General features: G+C 41.2%; 1 protein-coding gene and 1 non-coding gene across 6 annotated transcripts in view; both read left to right on the plus strand.

Annotated features, from left to right (window-relative positions):
• FNIP2 (folliculin interacting protein 2) overlaps positions 1–26,371 on the plus strand; it is a 114,005-nt gene that overhangs the window by 62,695 nt on the left and 24,939 nt on the right. For all 5 annotated transcript variants that reach the window (XM_039876256.1, XM_039876259.1, XM_039876257.1 and 2 more), the window contains 7 exons: positions 1,218–1,289; positions 10,758–10,887; positions 16,942–17,143; positions 17,464–17,552; positions 18,460–18,606; positions 18,724–18,893; positions 24,896–26,222. In XM_039876256.1, the coding sequence (XP_039732190.1) occupies positions 1,218–1,289; positions 10,758–10,887; positions 16,942–17,143; positions 17,464–17,552; positions 18,460–18,606; positions 18,724–18,893; positions 24,896–26,222 (2,137 nt within the window). The remainder of the gene's footprint in view (positions 1–1,217; positions 1,290–10,757; positions 10,888–16,941; positions 17,144–17,463; positions 17,553–18,459; positions 18,607–18,723; positions 18,894–24,895; positions 26,223–26,371) is intronic.
• LOC120613671 (U4 spliceosomal RNA) lies at positions 12,965–13,112 on the plus strand. The gene has a single exon (XR_005655749.1). It is a non-coding gene; the product is annotated as a U4 spliceosomal RNA (small nuclear RNA).

Below are 26,371 nucleotides of genomic sequence, written 5' to 3' on the forward strand. Positions count from 1 at the left end.
TTCATCCATTTATTCACCTGCATCCTACCTGCATAGCTTCTTCAAAAGTCACTCTAATGAGAGCATGGAAAACACATAACTGTCTCTTCCTCTCTCTCTCTCTCTCTCTCTCTCTCTCTCTCTCTCTCCAAAGTAGTTTATATGCAGTTTCTAGGTTCTTTACAGGTATAATCATCTCGGTCCCTCTGGGTAGGTAACATCTGATATTTAATTGGCTTTCCAGCTAAGGCTGTTGAATGTCTCCTGTGGTCTGGCATGATTAACAATTGTGGGGAACCTGCATCACTAACATTAAAGGTTGCATTTGTGGCAGATGGCATTCTCTTCTTCTTTGTAGCCTGAAATGTGCTAAGCACCATGGTTAACTGACACCCTAATGAAACTGACACCCTCCCACCTACTTAAGAGTGAGGATAACATGTTTATATATTCTCTTTAAAATTGTGAGAATAAACATGCTTCAAAAAATAGCTGACAAGTATAATAATCAGGCAGGGCCCTGGGCTTCAAGCTGACTATAGCAATATGTCTTCTGTCCTCTGACTCAATAAATATACAGTTTAGATCAATCTGAAACATTCCTAGAAGTCTGTAATACTTTAGTGTTTTCTAAAATTCATGCCAGGACATGAGTTTTCCTAAGTAACTCTACAATAATATGTGTGTATATGGAGAAGAAGTGGAGGAAAAAATATTTGAAAATGAATATAAGAGTTTTGTATCTGCCAAGAGAGTAGATTATAAACAGAGAAACATTTTTTAAATTTATGAAATGGTTTTCAAACATTTCTCTTTCTTGAGTTGCCAGTATTACTACTAAAACTGATTATACAGCATTTTGAAAATACAGTGCTATTTAAATACTATTAATAATGACGAAAGTGGCCAAAAGTATCTGCCTGAGAATGTCTGTTCATTGTATCAACTGCATGATTAGTTGATTATTCATATTTTTAGAGATGAGCATCACTCAAAAAAGTTTATATGCTACAGCAGGATAGTTAAGGCAGATAGTTACTTGATTCTGTTTTCTTCTAACTCTCACCATCATCTGTTTTATGTATTTAATTTTGATTTCTACTTAATCTCTGTATAAATTTCTGCCAGTCATCATTAGCAGTAGTCTACTTTGAAATGTAAAAAGTATTGCAGTCATTTTTAAACAACTTGTTTGTCGAAGAGCCCGATAACATGGTTTTCTTTTGCCTTTATCTTAGCACACAGCACTCCAGTTGACATGCCAAGCAGAGGACAGAATGAAGACAGGGACAGTGGCATCGCTCGATCAGGTATTTGTTCTTCCTTTTACTGGTTTAGCTAATAGAGTGAACTATCCATAATGGTGATGTAACTGGGAAAATAGAAGACAGGCCTCATCTTCTAGATTTCTCTTCTGCATATTCTAAGATGGCCTCATAAGTCTGAAGGTCTAGACGTTTGATGTCCAGTGTCTAGGTGTGATTGTGCAACATGGACGGACAAGTTTTTCTAATACCCAAACTCATCTGAGACTAATGTATCTTGAGAAATTTCTTTTTAGAGTGAAACTAATTGTACTGGGAATTTGCTTGCTGAGTGTTCAGTGTAAAATCAGAGGAAGGAAAGCATGTGTGGAAATAAATCCACCTACGACTAAGGGAGGGCTTTCCAGCTGACTTGGTCACCCTTTCTTCTGTCCTAGAGTCACACCATTCTGGATTTTATCTCAGGTACCACTTCTCTCCTTATTTGAAGACTCGAATTCTTCTAATACTGCTTTTAAGATCTCTTGGTTTCTGCTTCAGCACACGATTGTGCTGTTGATTTTTGGTTTGTGATTCTGATTGGAGGTGGCTTCTGTGCTGTAGAAGAGAGGTAGTGAACTGATGATCTGGCATTTGAGGACTTGGAGAGGCGTGGGGCTTGCCTGATGAACCCACACTGTGCACACAGCCTCTAGCTTCCATCGAAGACTAGGAGCACCCTGCTGGTGTCACCAGTGATGCAGGCCGCCTGCACCGGATAGGCCAGCCGGTCGGCGCTCGGACGCGTTAGGGCCGTGTCCAGGCCTCGGGTGCCTTCCTCCCAACCTTTCACGCATTTCTGTTTCCAGCTCTGGCCCTTAGACACAGCTCAAAGGAGTCCTTGTGTTCCTTCTGTGTGGTACCGGAGCCCTTCACCCTACATGGTACCCCTTAGCTCCCAAGTTGTTAGATGCAACTTGTTCCTTAATCCCCCCGTTTGGTTTATAGATGTCACGTAATGGAAAGTACATGGCATGTTTTTTATGGTAAAATAAAAATAGTTGAGTCATTTCGTTCTACATAAAACTATTGGGAATTTTTCTGCATGGGAGATTTGTCTCTTCTCTCTTGTCCATTCATTCATTCATTCATTCATTCATAGATACATATTTTATGCTTTTGGTTATAACCCAGTACTACTTTATTTAGTTGCTCAAATTGTTCCAGCTTTGTCCATGGAAGCCATGAAGCTCTTTTAGTTAGATGCTATGTTTCTGTAACATACACATTTTACTGTTTGTGTACACGCACGTGCATGTGTGTGTGTTTTTCGAACACTTCCTTACTCTCTAGCATTACCAGGTGCACCAGACTTGTCTTGTTTCCTACTCCAGACCTAGAATCAGCCATTTCGCCACAGAGCCCTGTCCTTTCATTAGAGAATGGTATTAGATTCCAAGATCTGGGTACTAGATACGCTTATTGCTACTGTAGTGTCATTTCTTATACCCTCTCAGCTGCCAAGCAAAATATATGAGTTCATGCTACCTGTGTGTATATATATACATATATACTGCTACGTGAAACATCTGTATCTTTATTAAGTTGAACATGAGTTTGTACTGGGATCTCCATTATTTATAGCCCATTACCACATGGACCATTCTACTTTCCTCCCCTTGCTTAGCTATAAATTCCTATTCCAACAGTGAGAAACCTGGCTCTCACCATTTGCCATCCATTTAATCAGTTGTTTCACTTCAGGATACATATATAGCAGTGTCAAAGTTGTTAATATGTGCCCCTGTAGAGAATGACTTTATTAACTAGGGTACGGTGCTTAAGTACAGTTTCTTTTACCTTTAGCCTCACACGTGTCCACTCATTACCAAGGTCACCTAGGTCAGCACCTTTCGAGGTGGGGGAATGTTTGTAGCTATGCATACTATTCCAGTAAAATCTCCGAAATCACAGCTGACACCAATTCGTCTTGCAGCTGGCTTCATGAGTGCTACCAGAAATTCTGATAATGACAATTTAGGTTTGAAGAATAATTTAAGGTTCCTTTTTTCCCCTCCCAATAGTCCAGTAAAGCAGTAACTTTAGAAAAGCTTTTTTGTTTGTTTGTTTTTAAAACATTGTTTATAGAGAGAAACTTGTTCCAGGATAAAAAAGAATTTTAAAGGAGATTTTGTAATTCTCCCTCAAAAGGAAACCTGAAGTTCTTTGTCTTCTCCCATCAGTCCCTTCTGCATGCAACCTGCAAAGGACAGAATGGACGGAGGACTTATTTCAAGTTCAGCGGCAAATTTGTTGTTCTGTGCATAGTGTCCTCTGGGAATACAAAGAGCCACATGGGCTTGAATTCTTAAAGTGGTTTACTCTGTTGTTAGAGAACTAAATTATTTTGGTGGTTCCACAGTAAGGCCAGTTTGATACAATTGAAATTAAGGAGTTAGCAAGGGTAGCACTGATTCCTGACCAGCCACAAGTCACATTAATTTATTGAATAACAATTTTCTAGACCCCTATCTTATTAGGCTCTATCAGAATTTGGGGTGTTTTTGAAGAAGAGTAAAATATAGCACCTGCAATATAGCACCTGCCCTCAGGAAGAGTTACATGTAAACTAAGAGTTAAAGTAGAGTGTGATAGATACTACCTCATAAAATGCAGTGGGAATAGCGGAAGAGTAAGTACCTTTGCCTGGGAAGCCAGAATGGTGGCCTCATAGAAGAGGTGATATTTGAGTGACACCTTGTAGGTAGAAAAGAACTGCATCAGAGTTTAGGAAAAGAGCATTTCTGAAAATAGTTAGTGCAAGGGTGTAGATCCTCAAGAGTACACTGTTCCAATGTTTGAACGATGGCAGGACTAGAACATAAGGTCGGGCATGCGAGGGAATGTCAGGAGGTGAGGCTGGTTATAAAAGGCTGTTTTGAATGGCGCCAGTGCCACGCTAAGCAGTTTGGATTTAATCTTGTTAGTGGGGCCAGCTAAGGGACATCACTTGATTGGCTCTATATTTTAGATCCATGCGGTACTTCGCAAACTCTGCTCCAGAAAAAACTGAACCAATATAGTCATGGCTAAAATAGATTACTGATGATACTTTGTAATTCAGCAAGGGTAAAGGGGCTGAGGGAGATGGACAATAAAGAGATTTTTTTCCCATTAACTTTATTTCAATATAATTTCCCCAAACTTTTGGCGTTTCTTACTACTCTGTGTGAAACTAATATAAAATGATTATCTGATTTAGCATAAATCCATAAGTCCATTGCTTTTTCCCTCTCTCCCTTTTTGTAATAGTATCTTAAAATATATATGCAACTTCTTTTCTTGGTTATCCAGCAGCTTTTTGTAATAACAGGAAAGAAAATCTTAATTCTGATCTGTCCTTAATGCATTTTACTCCTCATAATAAGTACTTCAGTTCCTCTTTGCATAGTTTGTAACATACACTAAGAGAGAATAAGAAATAGAGCAATAAAAAAAATATCCACCTCATTTATTGCTTAACTAGTTAAAAAGACCAATTTTTTAAATGAAGCTTCTTTAGTAAAGGAACAAACTAAATAATTAGTTCACAATGTTGTTTATGCTATAATTTTAGCAGTTTGCTCAAAGGTATTTGCCTTACTCCCTGAATTTTTGGAATGTATTAAGGAAGTCAAGCGAGAAATATATATTTTATTCAAAATTTAATATTTGTATTCATAGACTTCTACTCATTACAAGTTTGAAAACCATTTTTCTAGTGTTATTGTGGAAGACAAGAAGTAGAAGTAGGAGACAAAGTGAGATATTGTCGCTTAGCAAAAGATTGGAAGAAATCTGAAAGCTTGTTACTAGGGATTGGTTAAATTGCATACTTCCCAGTAGAGGAGTACCCTGTGGCAGTCCAAAGGGCTGAGGCAGCTCAGCATGCCTTAAAATAGAAGAGTTCTCTTAGATACATATTTTAAGCGAAAAGAGAAAGATGTATCAACAGTATGTTACAGTAGCCTATCTTTTGTGTTTCAAAAAAAAAGGAGGCATATACAGGATCTCTCTCTACATATAAAGATAGATAAGTGCATTCATAGGATGTCTCTGGAAGGGGGTACAAGCTGGGACAGGAATGGAGGGGAAATGCCTCTCATTGTATTCTCTTTTGGATATTTTGAATATGTCCTCTGTGCACATATAAACCAAAAAGATAAATTATTTTTAAGAGTGTCTTTTAGTGATTATTTTTAAGAGGGCCTTTAGAAGTTTTCAAATAAAGTCTTGAGAAAGAAGAGGGAAGAATTCAGCCATACTAGGAGGTAGCATAGGCAGGGCTCAGTGACTGACAGGACATGGGAGGTGGGGACAAGCTTTACTCTCCAGTTTCTAACGTGGGAAAACAAGTGGGAAATGATGGCATTAAGCAGTATGAGGAACACAGGAGGCCAGTCTAGAGAGACAGATATTGAGGTAATTTTTTAGTCAGAAGAGTCTGCTGGCTCCAAGAGGTAGATTGGAGCAGAAGCTAAAATTTGGAAATCTCAGTTGCGTGAGCAGGTGAGGTTCAGAGGATCAGGACTGAGACCATGGTCAGAGCCTCACTAATCGATCACCTTGACTTAGGTTTAGATTCTCTACCTTATCAAAATGTCCACATCATTAACAAGAAAAATATTTTCTTCATTCTCTATAAAACTGCATTTCCTCTGTTCTTAACAGTAGTAAAATAAGCAGATCGGTATGAGGAACTTCTACTATGTACTTGCAAACATTTTTATTTGTTTCGAAGCGAACCTTCAGGGCAAGACTACACATCATCATAGGGTTTACTGGGACATGCGTTTTGGCCGCTGTGCAGATGCCCGATGGACCCCACACTCAAAATCTGGTTTGGATGTCAAGAACGATAGCACCGCACATGCACCAAAAGGATATGGAAAGATTTGTCACCCACATAAGGGGGCTTTCCAGTGAGGGCAGCGTGGCCTTCCCTGGCCAGTCACAGAATGACTCGAGAGAAAGGGAAAAGAGATTGTCCTGGGGTTCTTATGGTGGTTCGGGGGCAGAGCCAGGGTGAGGGGTCCCGCGTGCGGTGTGGACTTCCCACTGGCTCCAGTGAAGGGAGCACCAGCTTGCTCATCAGCTTGCTTAGGTGTGGGGCAGGAAAGGGAAGGGGGTGGTGGTGAAGCTCGAAAGCAGTCAGCAGTCAGACATCAAAAGATGGAGTCAGACTCTTTATTACCCCCTGGGTCACCGTCGAATAAAGCGAAATGACATCCCATTTGTACCTGAAGCCTTCATCGACTTAACTGATACAGTGCTTTGTAGAGAGGCGCGGGAGTCAGGGAGTGTGCTGTTTGTGTTTGTTGTCTGTGGAGGGGGAAGGCAGCGGCACCCTGCTGACCTGGCACGCATCCCCACAGGCAAAGGCTCGAGCTGGAGTCTTGAGTCTAGGCAGTACAACTAACGTTCCCCTGGGAACACGAGAGAAGGGGAGGCCTCTGAGGAGCTGCTAGGAGGTCACCTCCCACTCACTTCTCTGTCTCCCCTGGGAAGCTGTCATGAGACAGTTTCTCATCACCTCCAGGGCTCTGATGAGATGTGGGGTTCTCTACCCTGCCTGCTCACACTAGAGCTGCAGAATATCCAGCTGCTCAGCTGCAGTCTAGAACTGGCTCCCCAGCACCAGGGGCTCCCACAAGTCATGTTGCAGGCATATGACCCCTTTTGTGTCAGTGTTGCCCTTTTTGGAGTGTTGGATGAGGATTACTGGGACCTGGGACCTGGGACCTTAGGCTTATTCTTCTTTTCACTGTCTATGTAAGTAATAAACTGTCCAAATCTAAAAATGCCTTGTGTCTTTCCTGTCAGACCTTTACCTTGAGCTTTGCCTTGTCTTTTATACATGTGAATTTAGCAATCGGTGCTATAGCTTGGGCAGAACTCAGTTGCCTCATTTCTTGCCACTTCTCACATTTCCAGGCAGACCTTTGGCATTCTGGAATGAAGATTCATCTTCACCAACTTCATGAATTTGTTGACTCTTCCACTTTAGCTCTTTCCTTCTAGACTTGCCACATTCTAGAAGTCTAATTTCAAAACACAGTTTTTCACAAATAAACTTTGTTTTTTAGAGCAGTTTTAGGTTCATGGCGGAAGGTAAAGAGAGTTCCCATATGGCACCCCCTTCACATGCATAGCCTCCCCCATGGTCAGCATCACCCAGCAGAATGATATATTCTGTAAGAATAAATGGATGCTAGTTGAAGAGTCCTCAGGCAGGAGGGTGGGGATGAAGGACACATTTTTAAATTGAGAGTTAACTAGGTCCAAAATGTTAATAGTAATCTCTTGGTGATTGGATTTTGGCCACTTTTTATTTTCTTAGTGCACAAAACTTTAAATGGTTTTGCAATCCATATATGTAATAACATTTTTTTTCTAATTATAAAAAGTCTAAAAATGATACTAAAAATATTAAGGAGCATTAAACATAACACTTTTAAAGCTGAAACAGCCTATGAATAATTTAACTAAAAGTCTCACATTTTATAACTGAGGCACCAGTTGGAGAATTTCTTTACCCAGCTCACAGAGCTATTTGGGGGCACAAGTCCAGCTGGGGCTGGAATGCACCCCACTTAAGTCTCATGCAAAACCTTTTCCGTATCCTGCAGACACCAGGCCCCAAAGCAAAGGTGGTGTGAGTTTACTGGGCAGAGCCCACGCAGCTCTGTTTTTAAACAAGCTCCTCAGGTGCTTGGAGTGCACGGCAAAGCCCTAGCACTGCATCGCACTGCACTGCCTTGCAGACCGTGAGCCTAGCCAGCAACAAATGCACTGAATGTGGATTGAATAGATATCTGAATCCATCCTTTTCTCATGAGTGGCAATAGGTTGTGGGCTAACATTAGGCCTGGTCTTGCATTTGAGAGTCTCTTATTTATGATATATACCACAGTACTTTTCCATAAAAATCTTATTAAATAATATTAAAATAATTTTGGTGAAAAAATGCTGGATAGCACTAAGTACTTTAGCTTAATATTTCATTTATTATAAAATGGTGAGTAAAAATTATTCACCATTTTATGAGAAAAGGAATATTTTCTTCCCTTTTTTATTATTTTAATTTTTTGCCTTGCCTTTCATGTCTCTATTACAAGTCCTAGGTTCTTTTCATAGTTAACTAATCAGAATTAATAACCTTTTAGTACCTTGAAATGTCTTATTTAGCCCACCTTTTCCAAGAATTAGCAGAGAGAGAGTGAATAGCTGACATTATTGTATGGGGCACTGGGCTAAGTGTTGTACATGTACTGATTTGTTTAATCTTCACAGAAACCTTAGGAAATCGATCGACATTTGTCAGACTTTTCTATTGTCTGCAGCCCATGCTAATGCATTTTTTTGTCAAGATTCAATAACCAAACATCTTTATATGTAACAAAAGTTTCATCAATTAATACTGCAGTGTATTTTGTTTTCGTCTTTTTTAAATGTTGGTTTCGATCCAGTAAACAATCCGTAGCCCACTAGCAGATCGCAGCTCTCATGAAAAATACTGAGGTATGGTACTTTATTGTCCCCATTTTGCAGATGAGAAAGCTGACAGGTTAAATAAACTACCCCAGTGTCACAGTTACTGAGTGGCAGAGCTGGGATTTGAACCAGGAGCCTGGGCTTTTACTCAGTTTTCTAAACTGAGCTACACAGCAATAAAATTTCCAGAAAAAATTGAACCTGACGGTCATCTCCATCTTGCTTCTGTAATGGGGAGAAAAAAATATTTATAGTACAGGTACTATGCCTCGACTGTGTTCTCCACCTGACAAGAAGAAGTTGATTTGCTCAGCATAAGACAGGGAGAGGAACAAGGGACCCTGAAGATTTGGGAATAGGGAACACGAGTCTTCTGGGACTTGGAGAACTTGGGGGTGGAACAGAAATGTCTAGTCAGGATTTATTATTAACTAATTTTGTGTGACTTTGAGGAAAAACTTTCTTCTATCCCCTTTGAAGATTCTCAGTAAAATTACTCACTCACTGTTATTTGAAATGTGGATTTGATTTTGGAGGTTTAAGTGTAACCTCAAGGTTGAAACCAGGTCAGAACAGAGGCCACCTGCTGGGCCAGCCACATCCAGGTAGCTCTTCAGTGAGGAGGCGCTGCTCAGTAGACTTGTATTGTCTGTTGTGTTCAGGGCACTGTCCTGGGCACAGGGCATACAAAGGTGGTTACGATTTACCAAACAAACTTTTCGTGAATATCAACTAGATTAGAAGAAAAGCATTTTATAGACCTGTGCTGTAGAAAGAAGCCTGAGTTGTTACGCATTTAAATTTTGTAGCCTGGGAAGTTCAGTGATATTCTTGTAGACTTGAAGCTCCACGAGGACAGATATGTGTGTGTCTCGCCCACCACTGCATCACAGTTGCCTACCACAACACCTGGCACATTGTGGACATTCAGCATTTGTTTATTGATTATAGGGTAATAGACAAGTAAGTCTTATAGGATTTAAGAACACAGGTCAGAGTCAGGTTATTTCCATCTGCCTGTAGAAGTGTAAATAAAAAATATAATAGTCTTTTGGGGAAACTGCCTCATCAAGTGATATATCCATGAGCATAGTACACTGTATGTACTGAAATCATTTCCTTTGCCCTATGATTTGCTTCTGAAAATGTTGACTAGCCACTTGTAACACTCCATTTTCTTTTCCACTAGTAACATTTCATTGTCTAATTTTTTAGCCCTAGGAAAGTGAAAGGAGAAAAAGTCTGTCTCCACCTTCCAGTCTTTCAAACCAGTAGACACCCACCAAGCAGCTGTGATTTAAAAGAAACCTTTTGCCTACCTGAGTAGGACCAATCCCTCTCTGCTTGTTAGAGAAGTCTGGGCTGGTGTGTCAGCTCATGCCACTACAAGTCCAAGTTCAGGCATCTAACATTATCTAGCAGGAGGAAGCAGAGACGCTTAGAGACAAATAAGTAATCCAAGCAGAAAACATAAATTTAAGACTCGAGGTTTCTCTTTCACAGCAGATAGAGTGGCAGGGGAGCTGGAGAGAAGGAGGGGTAAATACTGTGTATTTGGAGATGAGGAGCAGGAGAGAGGATATTATGTGGAACAGCAACTTATTTACCGAGATTTCACCTCAAAATATGGAGTGAAGTAGTCAAAAGGAAGCAATATGTGTAAGTATACATTTTGTATACTTTGTGTTAAGTGTACATTGGTTACCAGGTAGCAATATAAACAGTTATGTGGATTATTTTATCAGATATCTGCAATCTACACTCCATTAAATAATAATTATTTTGCTTTTGTAATATAGAGCCCGATAATTGACACATGTGCTATGTCTGTAATCCTCGTTTCTTCTCATTTGTTTTCTTCGCTGTACAGAAGTCTTTAGTAACAGAGAAGTTATAGTCTCCCCCTGCTGGATATGACTGGTAGAACCTGAAAATTTCGGTTACTTAGAATGAGTGCTCATTTGCCTCAACTTTTCACCTTTCAAATTTTCTTCCCCACAGCCTCACTAAGCAGCCTTTTGATTACACCTTTCCCATCTCCAAGCTCCTCTGCATCCTCTTCCAGCAGTTACCAGCGCCGCTGGCTTCGAAGTCAGACAACAAGTTTGGAGAACGGCATCTTTCCAAGGAGGTGAGCTGCAGTTTCCTCTTGCTGAGAAAGGTACTAGTGTAGGCAGCATGATGAGACTGGCAGGACCTTACTCACCTGTTGTCAAGGGAAAAAGAGAGCTAAAACTTGTAGATTAGCTTCAGTTTAGCCTGAGTCTAGAAGTTAGAAGTTTCCTGGAAAGAATACCAAAAAAAAAGAAAAAAAGAAAAAATCACCTGGTTTGGAAGACACTGAAAATATTTGGGTAGTTGTGCCATGAATGAGCTAGATTTGGTATTAATTTAAAATGAGTAATATGCTCTCTCTTTTAATTGATTCCCTTCCAGATGTAGCTCTCACGAGTTAGAAGGGTAGAGTGAATCTCTCCCTTGGCTTTCAGTGACACCAATGTGAGCTTTGAAAATATATGAGCTCAATGATCGACATAGCTCTCTTTGTAAAACTTAAATTCTTAAACTGAACAGTTTAAGAATCAGATTATGAATAAGATGGCATTAAGGTATTTTCTGCCTTTATTTCAGTTGTTTTTTAGATCTAAAGTTTAGTTCTGTGCAAAATGGATGTTTTGGGCTTACAATGCTGTTATATCAGTAGCTTCCAACCACTTTTTCCTACAACACGAAAACTTAAAAGGGAATTAAGATGGGTTGTACATACAAAAATTCACATGTAAATCGGTTGATTTAACAAATTGACTAGTAATCACTGTGTGAAGGGATCTGTGCAGGTGTAAAGATGATTCAGCTACCTGTCTGCAATTAAGTAGCTTACAGATATATAGTGATATGAAGATGTTGAATGGCTGTAGAGAGGCTTGAAGTGCTTTGGGATTCAGAGAAGGAAGCAAACGCTTGCTGGCGGCCGTGGGGGCAATTGGGGAGCTTTTCACGGCAGAGATGGTGCTGAAAGGACATGCTGAGAAACAAGGGCTCAAGGTGTGTGTGCAGCACATGTCAGGCTGCTCGCCTCTCTCCCATTGCTCTCACGGTGCTAAGGAGCTAGACGAAAGAAAAGTTACAGTACATCACTCACTGAGGAACTGGCTCTTGGTTGGTGGACTTTGAGTAGAATGGTTAAGCTTGGGATTTGGTGTGGGACAAGTCCTAGCTCACTAGGTGAATGTGAGAACAAGCTAACCTGTATTCTAAGTGTTGCAATGTCATTGTACTAGTACCAGTCTCACCGTGTCATTGGAAGACTTAAATGAGCTATAGCGAGTTAAGTCAGGCTCGGACGAGATATGGTAAATAAAATATTGGCCAATGTGACTTATTTACTATTATTATTGCCATCATTATCGTTATTATTACTGCAGCTGTCAGGGGGAGGTATCCTACCATCCTCACTGTCATTATGGCAGCTTCTGTGATTGGGAGAAATAGATGGTCCTGGAAGCCTTCCCCTTTAGACATCTTCCCTTTACTAAAAATGCTTTTGCTGTCCTTCGGATTCGAATGCAGAATTGAATAACATTCTCCAACCCAGTCCTCCAAAACACTTCAATAACTAATTTGAATTGAGACCTGGCATTGGGAACTAACAGATCTCTAGGGAACTTACACTTAAAATAAGTATTTTAGGCTCAAAAATGAAAGTGCAGGGCTCCTTGTTCAAAAAGCAGGAAAACGTGCTATTAAAGGGTACTAAAACGTAAATTTTTTCTTTAAAAATATTTTACTTACAAAATGTAATAGGAATAACAGTGACACATGAATAATAACATAAATTTATAAATTGAAAAAAAGTAATACGTCAGTGTCATTTTATGTAATATAATAAATAGTAATAATGTCATACCTTGATTTATAATAAGATTTTTCTGGCTTTTCTGCAAATTCATTTGTTTAGGATATCAAAATTTCTGCATCAACTGATGTAATTAAAAGTGGTGTTACTAGCTCCTGGCAAATGCAAGATGTAAATATTTTGATGATTTTTGAAAGATCTTTCTGCTGATGCAGCTGCTACTGGAGCTTTGTAGGTTATGACAACATTGAGATACACTTCTGATAAACTTTTAGAATGTAAATTTTAGTACACCTGAATCAGATGAAGGAGATGTTCTTGTGGAACGGTTTTTCTAAAAAGATTTCATTCTAGCTTGGCACAGTCGCAGTATTGTAGCCAATGAGGCTTATCCGAGGCGCATTCATTGCTAATTAAAATGACTTAATTCTTCACACAAATGAATTTTGTATAAGTCCGAATTTAATTTTAAATATGAATTTGTACAAGGTTATTTTAATGTTTCCTCTGACATTTCCTGTAACTTACGGAGGTCCTACAAGAAACTGAGTCTTCCTGAGTTGTATATAATTTAAAATACCTTATGCATTCTATCACTGCATCTTCCATTATAGGGAAAATTAATTTTAAACTGGGCTTTCTTGTTAATAATTTCTTTATTGGAGGCTTCATATGAAAATAGTGGGGTTTTTTTCTGTCCAATACAGCATTCTTTCCATTTACTTTCTATTTCAATGCCTGTGGATATTTGATTTACAATGTTGCTGCAGTTTTCAAAACCAGAGATTATAAATTCTTTGGAGAATTTTAATAACTCCCTAATATGCTTTATTGCAGTACCCACTGTAGGCTCTTATTTTGTGATTATTTACTGTTCTGGGGCTCAGGTTCAAGAGTTAAATATTTGTGTAGACTCCACAGGGATGGGCTCTGATGATGGACGGACAAGCTGGCTTCCCACGTGGGTCACAGCCCTGCCCAAATCCTTCCCCTCGCTCATGGCCGTGACTGCCCGTTTCTGCCGCTGCCACTGTCACGGCCACCAGTCTGGGCCTAGTTCCCAGTCTTGTCACGTTGGAGCCTTTTGGCACCCGGGACTGCCCAGACGTGGCTGTGTGCCTGACTGCCAGGCTAGTTGTTCCCTGTTGGGGTTGCGTGCCCTCAGGCCTGAGCCCCCCAGTGGCTCTGCAGCCTGCTGTCTTTACTGCTCACACACGTGCTTCATTGTCCCATCACGCTTCACTTACAAATTCGGAGATAAAATTATTATGAATTCAAGATAGCAACTGCAGAACATTAAACCAAACCTAGGGCCGTTCTGAGAGCAGGAGGCTATGTGAGCAAGATGCATGCCTGTCGAGCTCGCCCTGGATTCAGTACTGTTTAACGTGGAGAATGGAAAGGACATTTTGAACTGACCCCTGTGCCTGTGAAAATCCCTTCATTTAAAGGATGTTGCCATCAAGCTCTCCTTTTTGGCTGGTGTATGCGTAGGAAAACTAGTACTTTGTGATAGACCGGAGAACAGTGTGTCCTGAAAATATGATTTTCTCTGGCTTTGAGAAGAAAATTCACAGTAGTCCAAAACTTTCTTCCTAAGAGTTAAAGGTAGTCAGGACATTCACAGTCCTTATCAGGATCTTGTGTGCAGCGGCACACCCACGCCTCAAGGCCCCCTGCTGTGCCAGGTGGTAAACTTTGGTTCTTGGACAGGAAATCAGGCTTGGGCATTTAGCAGCTGGCACAGAAATACTGCCTGCAGTGGGAGAAAAGCAGCAGAGATTTCATTCCTTAGTGAGGCTATTGAAACCCTAAAGGAACACAAACCATATAAAGTTGCTAACAGGATGTTCTTTAACCCGTAGAAATGGCGATTTCACTTTGTTCTAGTGTATCCATAGATTCAGCATAAGTTCAAAGCCAACATAAACAATGAGACTCTGCAGTGCTGATATCTAGTATAAGTCACGGAGATGTACTTAAATAATTATTATTTTTGCTTTATATGTGATCCCAAACTACTCAATGTATGTAAATGGTTGTTTGTGTCAACAAAATTCTATTTGATTTTTTTATAAGGAGAAAAAGTAAGTGAGTAGCAGTAGTCTTTCCTTAACTTGAAAGCCTGTCGGCTGATAGGATTGCTCCCATCTATGTCCCCTCAGTGCTCAGCTGGCATGGTGCATCTGACCACACGAACACCAGCAGACGGATCACACATGAGGGCAGGGTCCCTGGTCACTTCCAGTGTCCAAGAAATGAGCCTAGATTAGAAGACAGAAACCCTGGGTTCTAACTCTAGTATTGTCACTGAGAAGTTTTCTGTTCCTGAAGCAAGTTGATTAATCACTCTGCCTCAGTTTCCACATTTGCAAGACGGTCTATGGTCCCTCACTTGTAGGTGACTTAATGGTAAAGATAAGATGGAGTGTCTGGATACATACCTGAAACCTTTCATTGTGGAATAATTTTAAAAACATAATTAAAATATTGCATGACCTAATTTATTCCAGTTTGCATGATTGATCCAAGATTACAGAATAAAGCTCATTTGCTTTAGAATTCAATGGACCAATACAGTGAACCAAGTGAGAACTAGCTATCCACACTATAGTAGCTATAGAAGTTTTTCAGAAATTCAGTAGGTGGCACTCTCTCCTGTGTTAAAGTGGACTTGGTTATTGGTTGTAGGGTAGAGATGAAGATGATGCCTAAATCTGCAAAAGGTTCAATGTTTATTGTAATTTGATTGTTAAAGACTACATTGGCCAAAGGCGAATGGACCGGTATGGTCATTTTACTTTTGAAAAAGAAGGGATAGGAGATAAAGAAGAAAGGGTTGCAAGAAAGTATTGGTATCAGATAAGCTTAGAATTTCCTATACAGAATAGAAATGCACAGGTGCAGGAAAACAAAGTTACAGTACAAGTACTTTGGAAAAGCAGAGAGAGCACTACATGAAATTAAGTAAAATTCTAAGAGAGCTTCAAGAATTTTTTTCAGATGAGCAAATGATTAGGATCTAGGAATTTCTCAGAGAAAACAGTTGGTGGTTATTAATGCATAGCATTTACAACAGCACTTGGAGATCATGTCCTGCCAGTGGCTTGTCTGTTAGTGAGAGCCTTTTACTGATTCATCAGCCTCGCTTACATCTCTGGCATCTTGCTTGAAGTTGAGAGAAACAATAACATCTCTCTCTGAGGTCAGAACAAAATGTCTTTCTCCTTTCCTTTAAAAATAAAAATAGCTTTCCTGACCATAAAACTTCTGATGTATGTATGTTTTTGAAAATGTGGGTATGTTTGAAATCACAGGCACATTATAGACTATGAGTGGAGCACTAAATAAGAAATTTAAGGCCAAGAGTAAGTGGCTAACTGCCTCGAATTCTGCCAAGATAAGTAATTGTCGCATTGTGATTTGTAGTAAAGAACATGGAGCAAGTCGTGTTCCTCCCATATTTGGCAGAGATTTGAGACTAAATGGGGGAGTCGACGAGAAAGAAAACTTATTGCATAACTACCATGTGCCAGGCTAGGTACTTTCATTTGCAATATTATGTCCTTTGCTTTGATGTCTTTGTGGAACCCAATTCTGTTATTTTCATTCTTATCAGAATAGTTAAATAAGAGACATGATCAGGCCATATTGCGAGATATCCCTCTTAAAACAAATTGAACATGTATTCAGAATTTATTGGCTTTGTGATTCTCTTATCATAGAAGCAGCCTCTCTTGAAAGAATCTTGTTTTTTGAGAATTCGACTGTACCAGAAGAGAGGTGGCTCTTTCTGGCCAGGGGATGTCCCAGAGGGCTTGATGATCACATGGAATGACCTGAGCATTACTTTACCTAATGGGGGAAGCCTTAGGAAAGAGCCTCAGCTACTGGGGAAATATCCAACATGACCCTCAGTTAAGCTGAATACCACACAGGATCCTTTCTCTTCCCATGTTATTATCTCTTGGTGTCTTTCAACCAGAGCAAAGGGCCCAGGTGTTGAGTGAACAGATGTTTCACACTCCTTCCTAAATACCACCAATCTGACACAAAATAGTCCCAGGGAAAAGAACTAAGAGTCTAACAAGAGGACGTGTGAGGTTACTTTTAGTTTTCATTTAAGTTTCTTTTCAGGTTAGTATAATACTGCGTGGCAAGCTGATATTTTCATGACAGAATTGTAGAAGAGAATGAATTAGACAATGAGGCAGACAGACTCTTAGATAAGCGTCTGGGTTAGCTGTCTTGAGTGCTATACTTTGGCATTAAGAGTTAATCTTCAGTATGATTTATTGATGCAACTCTTTAAACTTACTTTTCCTCCAGGTCAACTGATGAGACATTCAGCTTGGCTGAAGAAACCTGTAGTTCTAACCCGGCCATAGTTCGGAGGAAGAAAATTGCCATAAGCATCATCTTTTCCCTGTGTGAGAAAGAAGAAGCCCAAAGAAATTTCCAGGACTTCTTTTTTTCTCATTTCCCCCTGTTTGAGTCTCACATGAATAGGCTGAAGAGTGCAATTGAAAAGGTAATAAGAATGTAATCCAGTGTCAAATAGAGAAGCGATTATGGGGCTTTAAAGGTGGTAGAAACACTTTGTTTAGGCATCAGATCACTTTCCTAGAGAACGTAAATCATCTGCAGCAGTGATAGGTCCTTAGGCAGATTGATGTTAGACATCAGATACTGCATTGCTTTCAGACAGGAAATCACTGCTTCCCTATGACTTCAATGATTATTACCTGACTGTTTTGATTATAGTATTGTCTTTTATTAATAAAGCCTAATAGATAGTTATAAAGCAGTTTCTCCTCAGAGGGTAATTTGGCTTGTTTCTCTTTAATAAAGGCCATGATCTCCTGTAGGAAGATAGCAGAATCGAGCCTCCGCGTCCAGTTTTATGTCACCCGTCTGATGGAAGCTTTGGGAGAATTCAGGTAAATTGGCAAAATTTGTCAAATCTAATGGGAGATTTATGAGTAGCAGCAGCTGTGGACCTAGGGTGACATGGAGACCATGACTTGGAAGAATTGGGGGCTGCCAGTTCTAGTCATGTTAGCCCCTCCTGCCTTCAAGATTGAAACTAAGACCAAAGAAGCAAAAAATTTGAGTTACCCAGCACAAACTAATCCTCACTACTCCTACCTGGCAGGCGGACCTCAGCGTGACTATTTTTAACAGGGTGAATGGAGAAAACTGATATTCGAGTGTGTCTTATAAGCCTGTTCGTTATTTCAAGTCATGCTCACAAAAGTCCTGAAAGTAAGCGCTATTATCCCGTGTTATAGATGTGGAAACAAGTTCGAAGCATCGATGGGAAGACTGTGTCTGTCAGGGAGGTACACATTGCCCTTTGCCAGGACAGTCCTGGTTCATACCCAGGGTCCTCCCATAAGCGTCATGGCCTGCGCATTAAGTGATCGTCCTAGTGTTAGTTTCTAATTGATGGTCTTTGTACTCCAGACACCAGTTTTCTAGAGCCCTTGCCCCTAAATATCTGGGTGGAAGAGTAACCTGCTTGATATTTTATATCAAGGGTCAACATACCTTTTCTGTAAAGGATCTCTGTCATAGCTGTTCAACTTTGCCTTCGTGCAATAGCAGCGACAGATAAATGTAGATGAATGAGTGTGGCTGTGTTCCAGTAAGACTTTATTCGCAAAAAAAGGTGGCAGTCAGATTTGGCCTGGGGGTTATAGTTTACTGGCCCCTGTGTTATATTCTGCTTGAATCGCTTGAATCCAACATAGATCCAGATTATTGTTTTTGTCTTTATTCCTTTATATGAAGATTACCCAGAATAATATTTGTGACAGTTTCATACGTCGTTTCTCTTTTCTGTAGAGGGACTATCTGGAACTTGTATTCTGTTCCAAGGATAGCGGAACCCGTATGGCTTACCATGATGTCCAGCACTTTGGAAAAAACCCAGCTTTGCCAGCGTTTTCTCAAGGAGTTTACACTTCTCATAGAACAGATCAACAAAAACCAGTAAGTTCCACTCTTTGGAGCCTCGCCTGCAAACTCCGTGGCCAGGGTATGCTCTGTATATGACATGCCTCTTTCTGCACTGACTCATCTGGTTGTATTTTCTTCTACTTTTCTAAGGTTTTTTGCTGCCTTACTGACTGCGGTGTTAACCTACCACCTGGCCTGGGTTCCGACTGTCATGCCTGTTGACCACCCTCCCATTAAAGCCTTCTCAGAGAAACGCACCTCCCAGTCAGTGAACACGCTGGCCAAAACACATCCGTATAATCCTCTCTGGGCGCAGCTGGGTTAGTACCTGATCTGACTCTTTAGAGACTGTATGGGATGGAATAGGGAAAATGCTAGAATTTTTAGTCGATATTAACTGTCCAACCTGGTAATGCAGGGACTAGGAGATTGGCCCACAGATTGTAAGGTAAGGCTACCACCGTCCTGGCCTTCTCCCTGCTAGCAGCTTCGTTCTGCTCTTTTTGAAGCCGTGTGGGTCAACCATGCACTTCCACACCACGCAGCAGTTCACCCTAGAGCAGAGCTTCTTAACCTTGGCATTATCACTTTTTGGATCAGGCAGTTCTTTGTGGGGTGAGTGTTGGGAGCTGTCTTGTGCGTTGTACAGTGTTAAGCAGCACCACTGCCCTCTGTTCACTAGCTACCAGTGAAAATTCCCCTCCAAAGCTGTGATGGTCAAAAATTTCTCCAGATGTTGCTGAGTGGCCCCCGGGGGCCAAGATGCCCACTGGTGGAGAACCACTGTCCCAGAGGATGGACTGGAGAGAAAAATAAGACAAAAAGAAATTAACCTACTATAATTTCACCACCTTTTTAATTTTAGCTTAAGTCAGAACCTTTATCTTTTTCTACACTGCTTCCTTGCAATTAATCGGTAGCATTTATTTCCTCAAAGCTTTATGCTGAGGCATGGTATAGGAATAGGCATAGTTGGGTATGGAGTTTGGGATTTATGGGACCAGTTTTGCTTATTTTGGGTTCATGTAGAGGAGAGGTATACTCTAGGACCTCTCACTCAGCAAACGTTTAGAGTGAAAAACTAAAATTTGCACACTCACTGCATCCCAGACCCGGTGCGAGAAAGACGTCGGGGATGTGGAGTTGAATAGCATGTGTTGCTAAGCCTCAGGAAGCTAGCTGCCTAATGGAGGAGGCACATTTGTATTCAGATGATCACAAGATATCCTGATTACTCCTTTGATGAGGATGCGCAGAAAAGGATGCAAGAGAGAGACTGTATAGCATAGAGGTTAAGAGAGTGGGTACCAGAGCCAGACTGCCTAGGTCATGTCCAGTCTTCATGGGCAGGTGACTTGACCTCTCCGTGCTTCAGTTTCTTCACTTGTAAAATGGAATGGAAGTAGTTCATGGTTACTGTGGGAATTAAATTAGTTATACATAAAGCACCTTTGTTACTGATGCTGCTGACGAAAATACTGATATTGGAGGGGCACTGAGAATGAGGGGGATGGATGGAGTTTTCAGAGAAGGATACTTGAGAAAATTTTAAAATGGCATTTTCCAGAAAAAGAATTACAGACTGGGGAAAAGCACTCTAATCTTAGAAAACAGCATGTTATAATAACAATAATGAAATCTGTCACTGTGAGCTGAGCATGTTTTAAGTGCTTTTTACATGTGTTAATTAATTGGATTCTCGGTCCAGGCCAATTACTATTGCCCTCATTTTATAGATAATAAAGAAGTCTTGCCTTGTGCCCTACGTCTTGAGATGTGTAAGGAAAGAGAATACCTGCTTCACCATTAGGGGGATAATAGGTCATGTTAAATGAATTAATGAAGAATTTATGGATGTTAAAATGGGTTTAATACAACCGATCAGTACTGAGCTCGGAAAAGGACTTAGAGTGTGCCTGACTCACTGGGTCATCGGTTCTTCCTGGGGAGGACAGAGCATCGTTGTTTGTGTTATAGAATAGTCTTGAAGAAAGGTGGTATCATTCAGTGGTGAAGGGAAGGGGGCTGGATATTGAGGAAATGTGGTGTTTCATGCTGCCTGGTCACCCATTTAAAAACAATGCTAATTGAGCATTGCGCGGTTGATTAGAGAAGTATATTTATAAATAGACATGATTCTCATTTGAAATTTAACTAACCGCGACCCATGAATTCCCTGGGTTCAGTGTAACAAGGCAAAGTCCCTCCCAGTGGGCTCACAGTCCCTTTGGAAAGGAAATCATGTATTATTGAGTCTCCCACCCTCCGCTCCCCCAGAGGATCCAGTAGCCTCTGGCTGTTGACAGAGTGGCGTGAGGAGGGAATGGGGCCCAGGCACAGGTCACTTGATAACTTTGTGTAAACGATGGTTGAATTTCCATTATTATAAGACATCGAGGGGGTTCAATAATTTGACAGGGGAAGACACTTATTTCCAATTATTATTATATTTTTATTAACTATTTACCAAGTCACATAAACAGGAAAAATTAATTTCTGGAATTATACACTGATGCAGATGTAATTTTAATCCAGGTTCTTGAGTAATAGAAAAGATTCTATCTTGCATTGTTTGAAAGACATGTCTGAGAGCTTGCTGAGACAGGTACCACTGCTGCGCCCACTTCTGCCTGGTTTCAGCACCTGCAGAGAAAGGAGAGAAGCCGGAAGCTGCTGCTGAGGAGCTCAGCCGTCCCCACCCCACCCTGCATAACACGTGCTCTGTTCACACGGGTTTTCCACAGTGTAGCGACCACCCATTGGTGGGTTGTAGAAGCCATTTAGTGGGTCAAAAAAAAACATTTAAAAGGTCCAATGGAATAGAAACCATCAGAGTCACACATATGTTTTGCAAAATGCTTGTTTCAGAGGGAGTTCGAGGTTGCAGGCTTTTCTTTCTTGGGATGGGTACACAAAGTTTGAAAGCCACCCTCTTTCGCCACTGATTGAAGGAGTTCCATGGGGGCTCTTTTGACCCTAATGAGCTCAAGGATTTGTGGAAATGAAATGCTTTTCATTTCCTTTCTCCTCAAAAAAAAAGTTTGGGATCGTTACTTTAAATTAATATAAGTAAAAGAGTCTGAAATTTCCTCTTATTTTTTTCCTCCAAAAGTTTAAATTGTATCTTTCAGAATGTAGTGGAATTAGACTACAAATCAATAAACTAGATGATAAGGGAAAAATTCCCACCTGCTCAAAGATTAAATAACCATATTTAAATAACCCACAAGCCAAACAATACTTCACAAGAGAAATTACAATGTAGTTTCAACTAAATGATGATAAAGATACAATAAATTACACTGTGTAGGATTAGGGCACCACTTTAAAGGGGACTTCATAGCACGTAGTCAATGAATGAGTGGCCCTTTAAGATACTCAGTTTCTCTGTCTGCTTGTCTCCTTTTTAATTGTCTCTTGTTTTTCCGTCTGTTTTTGTTTCTCCGTCTCCGTATCCGCCCACCTCTCTCGCCCTCGCTGTTTACCATCCCCTCTTTACAATAATCCTGAATTCTCTCAGCTTCAACTCATTCTCTAGCCCCCTATCTTATTCTCCCCTCCCATTTCTAGTTTCTATATTGTTCATCTTTTCCCAGTTCCCCTAATATCTTCGTTTTCCTCCTCTCTTTCTGTGTTTTCCTCTCTGCTTTCCTCACCTCTCCTCACCCTCTTTGTGCTTCTCTCTGATTCTCTACCATTTGGCACCTCTCAGCTCTCATCTTTTCTTTCTCCTTCCCTCTCTTTATCCTCCTGTCTGTTCTTCCCCTCTTCCTTCCGAAGTCCCCTCTCTCTGTTCCTTTGCTCACTCTGTCTCTCCCCTCTAGTGTATGTTCTGTGTCCCTCTGTTTGTCTCCTTTCCCTTATTTGTCCTTCTTTCCCTGATCTCTCTTTTCATTCACCCTGTCTGCAGCAGTCTCTCTCTCCTTCCCTCCCTCCCTCCCTCCCTCTCCCCGCCACCTCTCTCTGGCCTCTCTCTCTTTTACCTACAAACACACACTGCACCCCACCTATTTTTTTCTGTCTTCTATTTTCTCCCTTTTTCTTTAAATTTATGTTTGTATTTTAAATTGTGGTTTTAAAAAAGCACAGAACATAACTTCACCTTAACCATTTCTAAGTGTACAGTTCTGTCATGTTACATCTGTTCACATTGTTCAACTCGCCTTCATTTTGCAAAATTATACTCATGAGAACAAAAGAATCTACTCTAAATTAGTAGCTTCGTCAGTCCAGGACTCAAAAAAATTGTCTTCAAGTTCAAGATCCAGTAAATCTTTAATATTACAGGTCTGTTATTTTAATGCTGCATTATTTTATGAAATTTGGCCCTTTAGTAAAGGCACTGTTTCCACACACATTGTTCTCATTACTTTATATAGTTTAAATTGTTTTTTTATATAGTTTAAATTATTATAAGTTGTATTTGTAAGAGCCTCCTTTGTTTTACTTCTTCCCATTTATGACTTAGATATTAAAATGTACACTAATGAAAGTTAAATGCATTGCTCAAAAATAGTGCTGTCATTCTGAGTGGCTTTTCCTCTGTGGTTTTTTCATACCAGGTTTTGGATATGTAATGCTTATCTTTATTGACACTGAAACCGAGTTCACAAAAGAGTTCCATGAATTCCTGACATAACTATGATACCCCATAGCACTGGACATGTGTAATCACAGAGAAGTAACGATACTGAGTTCTTAGCCAAGAAAGTTTTCTCCAGTAGGAGTACGAGTCCTAGCATCAGACCATAATTCTCGGTTATTCTTTTGAATTCTTGGATGATTTCTCAGTTGCAAAACCCTAGATAAAGCTCTATTAACTTGTAATTTAGTCTTTTTATAGAGAGGATTGTTTAATATTTTTTGCGGCCCTTTAAACCTTAGATGCAGTAGCCTCACACTGGGGAACACTTGCCTGAGGAGATACGTCCTGATGGTTCCCAGGGGAAGTACTTCCTGGTGGTACCCATCACTTTTCCCTCAGTCTTTATCAATTTAGTCTTACCTACTACATGCCCCAGTAATGCCTTCCCTCCTCTTTCTAGATGCATTCTTCAGATGAGTTCTAATTTCCTGAGTACTTATTAGTTAATAGTTATCTATTACCATGTATCTCCTCTCCTTTATTCAGTATCTTTTCAAGTCTCAATTTATTCCAACATTTTGTTTATTTCTGTAATGGTTTCTAAATCAGGGTTGGTTATGCAGGGGTGTAAACAAGATAAATCCATGTAAAACACTTAGCACTATGCCTGCACAGTCTGTAAATGTTGGCTTTTTGTAGTAATTGTCACGATTATTACCAAAGTGTCAAATATATAACTTATCAAATGTAATCATCAGGTTGTCAAATGCAATAATTTTGATAAGCAGTTGACCAGTACCTTTTTTTTTTTTTTAGGGGAGGCAACCCTTTGTTTGACCTCACAGATTACAAGGACCTTGTCAGCTTACAATCCCTTATTTTTTTATTTTTTATGCCTACAGCACCTGGTCTTCCTAGGTGGTCTCCCATCCAAGTACTACCAGGACTTTTTGCTGAAAGCTTATACTGCTAGGTTCATTGACACATTTGCCCTTCTCCTTCTACCTTCGAGTCAGATGTTCATGGTTCATTAGCCAATTTTTAATCAACTTGTCAGGAGATAACTTATGGGACATAATTTTTTTCCCAGTAGAATTTTCATGCGAAGTGATAGAAATATTCAGATATTCATATTCAAAATCATATTATTCATGACTAAGTGATTTTCTTCTTGTTAATTAAGTTGGTTCTACTTGGATGTGTGTGTTTGTGTGTACTGAGATAATTCCGAACAGGCCATTTCATTAAGTATTTTGAATTGATTCACTGTACTTTAGTTCAGAGATCCCTGAATTTGGATTTCACCCTAAAGCCTATTGTCCAGGGCTTCTTCTAAAAAAGTCTCATCATTCTAGTTTCCAAAATACAATATTTGATTTGGTCACATGTTCAAGGCTCTGGCTTTAGCCTTCTGGGGGGTGGGGTTTGGGGGAGCTAGCCAGCCAGCGAGCTGCATGGGAAGGCCTAACAAGCACAGCACGGGGCTGTGTCAACCAGCACTATCCCCATGCACCAAGAGCAGCAGGCCCAGGGCCTGTGCCAGGCCTTTCCAGGCAGACGTTCCACTCTAGAAGCAAAACTAAAACACTGTCATTCTAGGAATTACCTCTCTGCTTCAGTCAACTGTGTGAAGAAGTGATTCCAGTTTGGGAGTATGTTTTTCTTTTGTAAAGGCTGACATATCCATGACACACTCACCCCAGACGACTTTGTCTTTGTGTCCACTTTGCTCTGTAGGCGATCTCTACGGAGCCATCGGCTCTCCCGTGAGGCTGACTCGCACTGTGGTCTTGGGGAAGCAGAAGAGTTTGGTCCAACGCATACTTTACGTCCTGACCTACTTTCTCCGTTGCTCTGAGCTGCAAGAGAACCAGCTGACCTGGAGCGGGAGTCATGGAGAAGACGACCAGATGATAAACGGGAGCAGCATCACCACGGCCTTGGAGAGGGGGGAGGTGGAGGAGTCTGAGTACGTGGTAGTCACAGTGAGAAGTGAGCCTGCTCTCCTTCCCCCCATCCTGCCACCAGCGACGACAGCCGAGGGACGGAGCCCCAGGCCTGAGGGTTTGGCTGGGACCCCAGAGGGCACCGATATTAGCGACCTATATCCCAGGCCTGACAAAGAAGGAAACAAGAGTTCTGTGGCCTGCAGCCTGGGATACCAAGAGCCAGCACTGGACAGCTCTTGGAAACCTCAGAACGCGTTTTCCGGGGAGGAAGAAAGTAAAAACGAGGCACTAGGTGATGGCTGTTCCAGATTCTCCAGCTGTGAAGGTTTGGGGGTGCGATTGAAGGTCAGTGAGGAGTTGAAAGGGGAGATGCCTAAGAAGCTACCAGACCGTTCAGGCGCCTGGCCTTGCCCTGACGGACGTTCCCGGGAGAAGCTACCCTTAGAAAAGGTCACTTTCCAGATTGGAAGCTCCGTGTCTCCAGAGTCTGACTTTGAAAGCCGCACCCAAAAAATGGAGGAACTGCTAAAGGCCTGTGGACAATATCCTGAGTTAGCCAGGCGTCCCTCAGTTGAGCCCAGGGTGACCGCCGACATGACTCTGGACCAGCAGCCTCCTGGGTGCCCCTTCCCACCTGGCTTCCGAAAGGTCTGCTGCCCTCAGAATCAGCCATCTGAGGGGAAGGAAGGCAAGCCTGACAGGGGTCACACTGGGGACAGAGGCCTTGGAGCCTGGGTGGTCGCAGATGCTACCAGGCAGCTCACCCCACCTGCTGGCTCGTTTGTACCTGATGCCAGTGTGACAGGGCCTGAGCAGAGGACGCCGGAGAAAGCTCGAGGTTTGTATTCGCAGGATGAGGAAGGACCTTTGTTGGAGCCTGTTCCCAGCAGGTGCGTGCAGCAGGACTCTGGGGTCTCGGTGGCTGCAGATGTCCCCTGTGGGGATGCCGACCGGAAGGCCGACTTCAGGATTGAAGGAGACATTCCCAGAAACGAAAGTTCCGATAGCGCTCTTGGGGACAGTGACGATGAAGCATGTGCTTCAGCCACGCTGAATCTAGGTCACAGTAATGACCAGACTGATGGGTCCTTGGAGGTGGAGCTGCCTCTGCCAAGGTAACACTGGCAGGCTGGGAAGCGGAGGGGCCTGGGTTCAGATACTGTTTTCCTGACCTACGAGCCATGATCATGTTAGCTACTGTTGGCTGTTTCAGATACAACCGATTTTGTTTGTTTGTTTGTTTAAGTATTAGAAGTGTTATCAA

This window comes from Pteropus medius, unplaced genomic scaffold (genome assembly GCF_902729225.1).
Source record: "Pteropus medius unplaced genomic scaffold, Ma_sr-lr_union100, whole genome shotgun sequence".
Taxonomy (NCBI): Eukaryota; Metazoa; Chordata; class Mammalia; order Chiroptera; family Pteropodidae; genus Pteropus; species Pteropus medius.